The sequence below is a fragment of the Astatotilapia calliptera genome, chromosome 17 (genome assembly GCF_900246225.1).
Source record: "Astatotilapia calliptera chromosome 17, fAstCal1.2, whole genome shotgun sequence".
NCBI lineage: Eukaryota > Metazoa > Chordata > Actinopteri > Cichliformes > Cichlidae > Astatotilapia > Astatotilapia calliptera.
Window position 1 is genome coordinate 26202433 of NC_039318.1, and position 9855 is coordinate 26212287.

A 9855-nucleotide genomic window follows, 5' to 3' on the forward strand; every position below is an offset into this window, starting at 1 on the left:
GGCTTATTTTGTTGTTGTGTTTTTTTTGTTTTTGTTTTTTTTTTTTTACAGCCTTAAAGAGTTTGGAAAAAACGTTCAACAACTCAGTGACTGTATTCTTCTACAGCACCTCTAACATAGCTGTACAACAATAGTGCAAAATGACTCCTTTTTTTGGTAGCTACTCTAAAAAGTTCCCCTTTTTATTCAAAAACAAGTGGAAATATTCATGAACTAGTTCAGTGTTATACTAAAGCCACCAACGATTTTTAAACCTTACCCCAAATAGAAGCTAAGCTGAAGAGAAGACAGAATGTCACACCTAGCCAGTGTGAAACAGCAAACGCTCTATTATCTTGTTTGAAAGTGATAAAATGGTGAGCAAACAGAAATCCAATCCATCTACACCTAATGTTTAAATAACAAGGTCTGTTTCAAGGGAACAAGAAAAACCACATAGCAGTGCAACTGCTGTGGACACACTGAAAAAGCTACGTCTGCACTTCAAGAGGCTACAAAACACTTAATCAACCACAAACATTGTCAACAAGATCATTTATTTTAAGAAATTATATTAGTATTCAAATACTCATTAAATTAATCCCTTTCAAAACTGCTTCTGTCTCTAAACAAATATATACAAAACATCACAGTGAATTTGGTACATTTGGTTATAAAATCTTCAAATCTAATTTAAAAAAAAAAAATAATAATAATAATTCACATTTTTAACAACACACATGGAACAAACAAACAAACAAGCAGATCTAAAAATGGTTATTTAAGGCAGGGTACAGGTTATCAAAAAATTAGCCGCCCCTCCCCCAAAAATCTGATCTACTACGTCCTTTTTGGTCACCATTGCCATTATGCAACACTATCACAACCAAGTCCCAAGAGAATCTAAAGATAGAAAGTGTGATTGAGAGCAAATCATTAAAGCCTTTTGATCAGTGCAGTCTACTCGTAAACCAGCTTTAGCATCTATTTAATAGCATCCAAACAGAAGGAGAAGTGCAATAGGGACCAAGTTTCCTTTCCCACATTGCTTCCTGCTCTGACTGAAGCATCATCACAGCAGCTCCTTCTTCCTGCTAATGTCTTCTTTAGTGAGATTGTTGCTGTGGTGGACAGATAAAAGGCTTCTGGGTAAGAGGTGTACAATGGCCTTTCTGAGCACAAAAAGTGCAACAACTGTAAAGTCTCATCAAGATAGGAACATCAGCACAGGTGAGAACACATGGGTAGACAAGAGTGAACGCAAAGGTGGGCAGCACCTTAAAGGTCAGTCCTGCCTCTGCGGTATGCAGCCTTCCATCTCCAACACTTCAGGCCAGCCTTCAAATTTGTTTGTTTCTGCGCTGTTCTTTATATGCTGAGAAAACAAAAATAAGACACATGTTAAAGGTTAAAGTCATAAAAGTCTCTCTTGTTAACAGCTAATGACATAAAAATAGTAAAATGTTATGATAAGAACCAGCAACCAACAAAACTGGTTTGTGGTTAAAGATGACAAACAGGCTGTAGAGTGAATATCTGACTACAAAATATGAATCCCTGAATGACTGATTGTGTGCACTAGGCATTCTTAGTAATAAAAAGCCTACTGATGTTCTTTTAGCAGTGATTCCACAAGTAAAATTAACTTAGCTGCAAATTACGACCGAGCATAAAAACATATTAGTGTGACTCACACAGTTTGCACTGCTGTAACGTTACAGCGGGGTTTCATTTGGTTGTGTCAGCAAGGAACATTTCAGAAGGTTGTATACAACAGATTCCTCAAGTGGAAACTCAACTTCACGGAGCATACCATAAGTGATTTTAAATGAAGATTCTGAACAAAACATGCTGCAGAACTATGTTAACTGAACCAGGAAAAGAACCTCTGGGGATTTAAAGATTTACCATCTTACTTGTACTAAATGTTGATGTATACATAAAATAGGGCAACTACTCTTGTGCCACCATCCACACGAGTTTTAGACTTTGCAGAGCCCTCCAGTGGGCTTGAGTGAACCCTTAGGCAGATAAGTTCTAGTCTGCAGTTCACGTGTTTCACAAAGCTGTTCCCGACTCTACAGGTCTACTTAACAATGTAAGTTGACCTGTAGATCCGGTGCGCACGCACAAATGTCCACCAAGATCAAAGAAAACAACCACAGGATGTAATCTCCCAAGAGATTTTGACATTTCAGCAGAATCATTTTCTCAAGATTATTTCTATTAGGCTACTAAGACAAAGTGTCAAGCTGTTTCATCCTCATATTTTGCTCTATGGCTCTGTGGTGTATGGATTTTTCATCTGATGTGCGAATGATCCCTGGTTCAAGGCTGAGAGGGGACACGATCTAAGCCCCATGTGTCACAAGCCCCGAGTTCCCGTTCCAAGACTGGATAAACAGAGTTTGTTTCCAAAAGTGTCTTTGTCATAGACAGATAAGGTTTGTTGTTACTAAGTAACGCGTTACTGTAATTAAATTACTTTTCCACTGAAAGAGTAACTAATTACTAATAACTAATTACATTTTTAGGTATTTTAATTACAGTTACTTACAATGTACTTGTGTTAAATAATTAAACTCGCTGAATATCATTATTTAATTTCAATAATTTATCTTCTAAACGTAGAAGTAAACTCTGCCGGTTTAACATCGCTGTAGTGCAGCTGCACGTCAATTCGCGCCAGTTTGCTGCATAGTCGTATTCTAAAGCAGAAGATGTCGGACTCGGCTGAAGCCTGTGGCTGTTTTATGAAATGGACATATTCCCGTCTCTTCACTTTTCTGAAACAAGCAGACATGAATATTACAGTAATATGTAAGCTATGTCCTGGAGAGAAACAACTATCGGCTGCTGTTAATAGCACGAGTAATCTACTGAAGCGCCAGACACGAGACCATAGCCCAGGGGTCAGCAACCTTTAACACCTAAAGAGCCATTTGGACCTGGTTTCCACGCAAAAGAAAACACTGGGAGCCGCAAATACTTTTTGACATCAAAATGAGAATAACACTATTGTTTTTTTACCTTTATGCTTTGTTTGAACAACTAAAGTGTGTTGCTTATGAAATCCATGAAGTGCTACAGAGAAAATTACATTTTATTTATGTAATTAACACATTTTGAACTCTTTAAGAAATAGAAAAAAAGGAAAGCTGAACTAAAAAGATCCATGTGGCAAACAAAAACTGTTATATTGCCTTTGGAGCCTTGACCTGACTTTAAAAAAAATAAAAAATAAAAAAAATAAAAAAAAGCACTATGCTGCTAAAAAAAGAAAAAATAGATATTTGCAAAATTCTGCCTAAATATGTATTTTACCTGGTTAATGCGTGCGGCGGGGCGTGGTCTGCAGCGCCGCTGCAGGGGGGGCCGGACGCACCTGAGCAGCACCCGCAATCACGCCTCGCGGCCTTAACGTCTGTGCTATCTATGCTGTTGTTGGTATGCATCGGGCTGTGAGCTGAAAAGCTACAGCTGGCTGTATGCCTGCAGCAACCGTGTGTAAAAAGTGGTCAATAAAGAGATACTAAAAAGCAGCGGGTCTGCCGTGGTATGTTTACAATGGGACTTCTGCTCCCGAACCTCTGTGCACAGCGTCTGCAAATCGGGGCTGTACGAAGTCACTTTCATCTTTACGCAGGACTGTAAGCTGTCATCTGTGAGGCGTGAGCGGTGTTTGTTTTTAACATAGTTCACGGTGGAGAACAGCTGCTGACATAATGTGGATCCATAATTGGCCTACCTGGGGTTGAAAGTCTCGATAAATGCATGGCGTTTCGGCGGGTACACAGGCTTCCGCGAGTGTGACGCTTATTTTGATTGATGAAAAAAATAATAGAATATAATTTTATTTTTATATTTCAAGATCACAATAATCTTCCAATTTAGAACTACAAGGTAAAAAAGAACTAACATAAATAAAATACACTTCAGCTAAATACTTCTAATTTATTTTCCCAAACCACGCGGAGCCGCACTATACGGACTAAAGAGACGCATGTGGCTCCGGAGCCGCAGGTTGCCGACCCCTGGCATAGACGAGTCATTGTTCATCATCCATGGATAACACCGCGGCAACTCCTGCTCAGCAGGCAAAACTTGATTTTACTTCAGCAGCACAGAAAGCGTCTGAAGGTGAGCTTAAAAAAATGATTGCAGGCTACATTGTGGAAGAGATGCGACCGCTGCGTACTGAGTCGCCGTCTTTAAAAAAAAAAAATTTATTATTTAAAGAGTTTAATCTCTATTGTTTGCCCACTCAAGGTTTATAGGGATTGTAAGAAGTATTTAGTTAAATTACTTATTTAGTAATTAAGTTACTTTTCTGACACAGTAATTAGATGAGTATTTTAAATACAATATTGACTAAGTAATTAGTAATTAATTACTTTTTTAAAGTAACTTACGCAACACTGGTGGTGATACACTAGCAAACAAAGGAGCTGCTGAAAGTACCTTCTCATTTTGTTCTTTGTCTAATGTGCTGTAGCTTTGCTGGCAGTTTACATTTAAAGAGTATAAAGAGTAGGGCTACAATAATTGATCTTTTATTAATCAGGAATTCTACTGATTATTCCATTGATTAGTTGAGTAGTAGGATAAGAAGTACTTTTGTCTTAATAATGAGCAATTCTAAATATTCAAAAGAGAAAAACAGATGTTTTAAAATAAACTGCTCACACAAACACAAATCCATTTCCTAATGAGGGCTTGGGTCAGCATTCATTCAGTTTAAACATCACTCTTGTGGCTAGCTTAGCGTTAGTATGCTATCTGTACAGGTGTGCACAAAGAGTTGAAGTGCTCACAGCATAATCCAGTTGTTTTTTTTGTCCTGGATGTAGTTTGCACTTCACCATTGTGCTCTCACCCTTTTTAAATAAAAGTAATACTTATATCCACGCTGTAGACTGCGTCACTATGTTCCCTCTCTGACTCACAAACGGAAATTAGCGGACAATTTTAGATATCTGGATCTCGATTTCCATTCCTACATACAATCTAAACTAAGGCATAAAACAAAATTGTTACTTCTTGTTGTGCTTTCTGACACTAGTGTGAGGGGAAAAAGGGTTCTGATGTTGGAGCTCCTGAATGAATGTGTTTTTGTGTGTCTGTATGCTTAAGTGTGCTAGTGAAGGAGTGGGTGTAAGCCTTTAAAGCCTTTATGGAGAAAAGCAAGTGTATCAGAATCAGAATCAGAATACTTTATTGATCACTGGGGGAAATTATTTCAGCATTCTTTGTGGTTTGCCTTGTGGTTTGATCTGAATGTTTGAAGAAAACACACATTAAGATGGTGTAGATGGTAATAAGGTCACTAATAATCTAGTTTCCAGCTTTTGTTAACTATGGGATTTTGTGCATCATCTTACCTGCTCAAATGGACTCTTGGTCTTGATGCCTTTCCCTCCCACAAAGATCCAGTTATCTCGAAAGCCCAGATTATTAATAGCTGAGCTGCCAAGATCAGCAATTAACTTCCTGGCTTCATCATTGAGTCTATATAACAAAGAAGACATATTATTTCATGACCATCCCCGCAACTAGAAACAGCAAACATATTTATTGATCATGCGAGCTGAAATGCTCTTACTTTGTTGCGGAATCATCAAATGAAGCCATCATCACAACGGTCCCATCTTCAATTTCATTCAGGAATTTAATCAAGGGAGCCACGTCTATGCAAAGTGACACACGGTTAACAAACTGTATGAACTGGATTTGTAAATGTCTACTACAAAAAAAAAAAAAAAAAAAAAGGTTCAAGTATACTCACCTCCAGCCCACATATCAAAATATTCTGTTTTGACAACTTCCCCTGTCCTCCCTATGGAAAAACAAACAAACAAAAATACAGTTTTTCAGAATTAGGTTTGTAACTCTTGGAATTAAAAGTGGGGTACTCGAGTGGATAATGTCACCATTAACCAGGGCGATGTTGATTCCTCTTCCCACGTTGTTCTTCACGCCGCTCATTACTCTACAACCAATAATATGAAAGGGGGAGAACATATGGATACATTTAAATATAAAAGCATATAAACTTAAGGAAATGGGTGATTTATAGAAGGATGGCACTTCATAACATGTTTAACATACTATAATGTAGATTTCCAGACAGCCCAGAATAATCAGACAACACTTTCTTTCTTATAACACACTGTCTCACATCCTACTTACACTTTGTCTTCCAGGCAGATTCTGGGCCCGACCACACTGGCTGCACCACTTGCCATCTTGAAGGCAAAATGTCCAGCTGAACATGCCTTGGACAGCCCACATTTATACCTGACAGGCTTCGTTGCTGAGAACACAAAATTTGCCCAAACAGCACAGTATCAGGTCACAGGCAGTCCAATTACATTGTTTAAGGCTTTTCACAAACAGGCACAAATACGGGTGATCAAGGAATGGTACAGCTTGAACTCATCTAAAGGGGTCTATTTGCACACTAATGCAATAGCTAAGCTTAAAACACACAGTTAAACTCAATATCTAGATGTTTTCAAAAGGATTTAGCTACATTACAATCTGAGACAAGCTCCTTATTACCATTTTTGTTCTGTCTGTTACAGAGATAGATAAAAAAAGACAGAGGCATATCAAAACACATGAGTAATAGAGAATAAAAAGAAAAAAGTAAACAATTGAGAACACTTACAAAGGACACCTGCTGGCACAGATCTTGCTGAAAAGCAAAAAAGGAGATGTAGATGTAAGTAGACTTTATAATATCTAATATATTTATTATTAGGAATATAAATAAGATTTTTATTATATTTTTATAAAAGTTTATCCAAGTAGCAACAATTAATACAGATAAGTAATAAGTGTGCAACATTTCTTTATGTCAAGATAAACTAGAGGCATAAAAAAAAAAATTACAACCATCAGTTATAGGAGTGCAGAGGATACTTTCAATGTGGAGGAATAGCAGCTCTACTCTGAGCTCCTCCTGGATGGCCAAACTCGTCACCCCATCTCTAAGGGAGAGGCCAGCCACCCGTCGGAGAAAGCTCATTTCTGCGGCTTGAAATCACAAGCTTGTTCATTTGGTTACTACCCAAAGCTCATGAACTTAAGTGAGGTAAGGACGTAGATCGGCTATTAAATCGAGAGCTTCGCATATACGCTCAGCTCTCTCTTCACCGCAACAGACTGGTACAGCACCAGTCTGTCTATTGATCTCCCGCTCTCCTCTCACTTGTAAACAAGGGCACTCCACCCTTTTCCAGCTCAGGACCATGGCCTCAGATTTTCCACCTAGAAATTCTGTCCATAAAAATCATGAACAGAATCTGTGACTTAGGGCAGCCCTGGCAGCCACCGGGAACAAGTCCAATTTTTTGCTGGCTTAGTGGACCAAGCTCTTGCAGCGGTTGTATACGGATCAAATGGCCCGTAGCAATGGGCCAGACAACCCATGCTCCCAAAGCATCTCTCACAGGATACTCCAAGAAACATGGTCGAATCCCTTCTCCAAGTCAACAAAACATATGTAGACTTGTTGGGCAAACTCCAACGCACACCCTTAAGTAACCTCGAGAGGGTAAAAAGCTGCATTCTTTAAAAATTTCTACACTTTCAAAACATGATAATGAACTCTAAGTTCACAAAAGAAATGAATGTTTCATCTTCTTCTAAAACTGTGCCAGACAGGCAGATAACCCTCCTGGAGGCAGGAAAGAAGAGAAGGCCCTATGAGATAAAATACTGGCTGGCGGCTCACAACTGACTTTAATCGATTAAAATGAATAATTTATTAATAATATATGTAGCAAACAATACATATATATTGCATTACAACCCATTATATCATGAACTGAAACCTGTGACTGACATTTTTTGTCTTTTTCCTGTATATAAATAAAGATTATTTAAAAGCCATAAAGTGATGACGCAATAAATAAAGAAATAAATTAACCAAGATGCAGGACATGCCTGACTTAAAATGTCCCTGCAGACAGAAAGTAAACAAAGTAAATGAATGTCTTGTTTCCTTTACCGATGATTATCTCCCACCTACACTGCTGTTCAATCCAGTTTTACAGGAAAGGTTACTCACAAATCACATTAGCCAGTTTAAAATCCGTATTAATCTCGAATAGCTGAAAAGCCAGGAAGACAGCCAGTAGGAATGCAATAACCAACACTGTCAACTTGATAATTCCTGCGAAGAGAGGGAAAAACGGAGAGGTGCGGTTAATCAGCCATCCGAATCACTGATGCGAAATGGTTTTAGATAGCAAACATGTTTGTTTAAATATTTATAGTAAATATATCTGACTTACCAGTAGCCCTAATCATCTTTGCGACTCTCCAGAATATTTTACAAACAGCCGACAACCTGTAATATCAAATAAAAGTGTAGGTGTCTGTATGTGCACATCGGTGACTGTTTTCTACAGTCAATGGTGTATATCTGCGTGCCTTTATAGGGTGGTCTAAAGGGGGAAGTTAGCTTGTGCTGTGCGTTATTTATAGGAGTGTCTAACGCCGAAACACAGTGACCTTGCTCTTTTTCTAATAACTAGTTATTGCGACCGAATTAACGAACAATGTAACGTATGTAAGCACGTAATGCATTTTTAAAGCTATATTTTGAAAAGCTAACTAGCTTTTAACCCCGTGGATAACTTCTTCGTCTTTGACAGGTTTTACTCACTGACACTGGAATGACTGCATCTCAGCCTCTACAAAAGACAAATACGTAGTTGAGCTTTGAGATAAATGTTCACGACTTTCTCACCTGTTTACGTAGCAAAATACCAGTGGACTCTCCGGTGTGGTTCTTTTAGGACAGGCTGACTAACTTATGATGATGGCGCTGATACGCGTCATGACAGCTGGACTGTGGAGGAGGAGCAAACCGTGAAAAAGAGGCGCCACTCCGCCGGAAAAAGGAAAGACGAACCGGAAATAAAGGGCCTGGACAGTACAAAAAGGAGCAGCTTCCGTAATTAATAAGGTAATTATATATAATAATTACGATATATATATATATATATTTTTAATTTATTTTAAAAAAATTAAAAAAAAAATTAAAAATTTTTTTTTTTTAAATTTATTTATTTATTTTTTTTACTTTTTACTTTTTAACTTTTTTTTAATGATTCAAATGGGAATATAACCTACTGGATTTGGAAAGAGTAGGGAAATAACTGAACATGGGCTATTTCAAACAACAATATAACAAGCAAAAATATACATGTACCTCAAAAATATCTACAGGAGATGCACAGCATGGGAAAGTCATGTCCTTAAAAAATAGAAAGAAATCCAGGAAAGACCTGACACATGGTCTAAGAGAGGAATCATCAGAAATGTGCAAAAGTACTGTTTGTCTATCATGGTATGCGTTTAGTGCACTGACAGTGTGTTAGCCAATCAGATCATTTCCAATTGCATCATTTCCTATAGCAACTGTTGACGAAATGTGCAAAACATGCTTCACTAAAGCCTCAGTGAAAAAGTCTCAGTGAAAGGGGGGTTCTGAAGAAGCCGATATTAAGGAAGGGAAACGTGGGAAAGTGCTGAGGTGTGCCAAATTACACAAGAACTGGACTGAAAATCAGTGGCAAAAGTTCTTATGGAGTCATGAATCTAGTTTTGAAATTTCTTACTCAAATTGTCCGCAATATGTACAGAGGTAGTCAACAGAATGAATCTTCAGACATCTGTAATACAGAGGCTCTGTTTGGGGTTGCATTTCAACCAGTAGTCCTGGAGAGCTTGTACCATCAGAGATTAGTCCGCCAGCAAAAACATGCTGTCAGTGATTGGCCAAGAGAGTTTATGTTCTGAAGAATAAAAGTGGTCACACTAACTACTGACTTTTAAGTTTGTTAGAAACGGTTTACCGTCCCA

At 38.1% G+C, this 9855-nt stretch overlaps 1 protein-coding gene across 2 annotated transcripts; it reads right to left on the minus strand.

The window, feature by feature from the left end:
* Window positions 1-515: 515 nt before the first annotated feature.
* fam3c (FAM3 metabolism regulating signaling molecule C) lies at window positions 516-8862 on the minus strand. 2 transcript variants are annotated; one of them, XM_026147159.1, is made up of 11 exons: window positions 8738-8862; window positions 8280-8335; window positions 8054-8158; window positions 6650-6676; window positions 6169-6292; window positions 5910-5968; window positions 5765-5815; window positions 5582-5666; window positions 5361-5487; window positions 1257-1354; window positions 516-1100 (listed from the first exon to the last, which is right to left on the minus strand). In XM_026147159.1, exons 2-10 carry the CDS (start codon window positions 8293-8295, stop codon window positions 1265-1267), a joined length of 684 nt encoding a protein of 227 aa, XP_026002944.1. In that variant the 5' UTR covers window positions 8296-8335; window positions 8738-8862; the 3' UTR covers window positions 516-1100; window positions 1257-1264. The 2 variants fall into 2 exon arrangements, with proteins under 2 accessions (XP_026002944.1, XP_026002943.1); XM_026147158.1 differs by having other exon boundaries at window positions 516-1354; window positions 8738-8861.
* Window positions 8863-9855: the final 993 nt, after the last annotated feature.

Excerpts from the sequence above, each read along its gene's own strand:
- fam3c (XM_026147159.1), bottom strand. Across the intron at positions 6,293-6,649 it reads TGTGCCAGCAGGTGTCCTTT|CAACGAAGCCTGTCAGGTAT; the intron begins GTAAGTGTTCTC and ends TTGTGTTCTCAG. Across the intron at positions 1,355-5,360 it reads CCAAGAGTCCATTTGAGCAG|CATATAAAGAACAGCGCAGA; the intron begins GTAAGATGATGC and ends TTGTTTTCTCAG.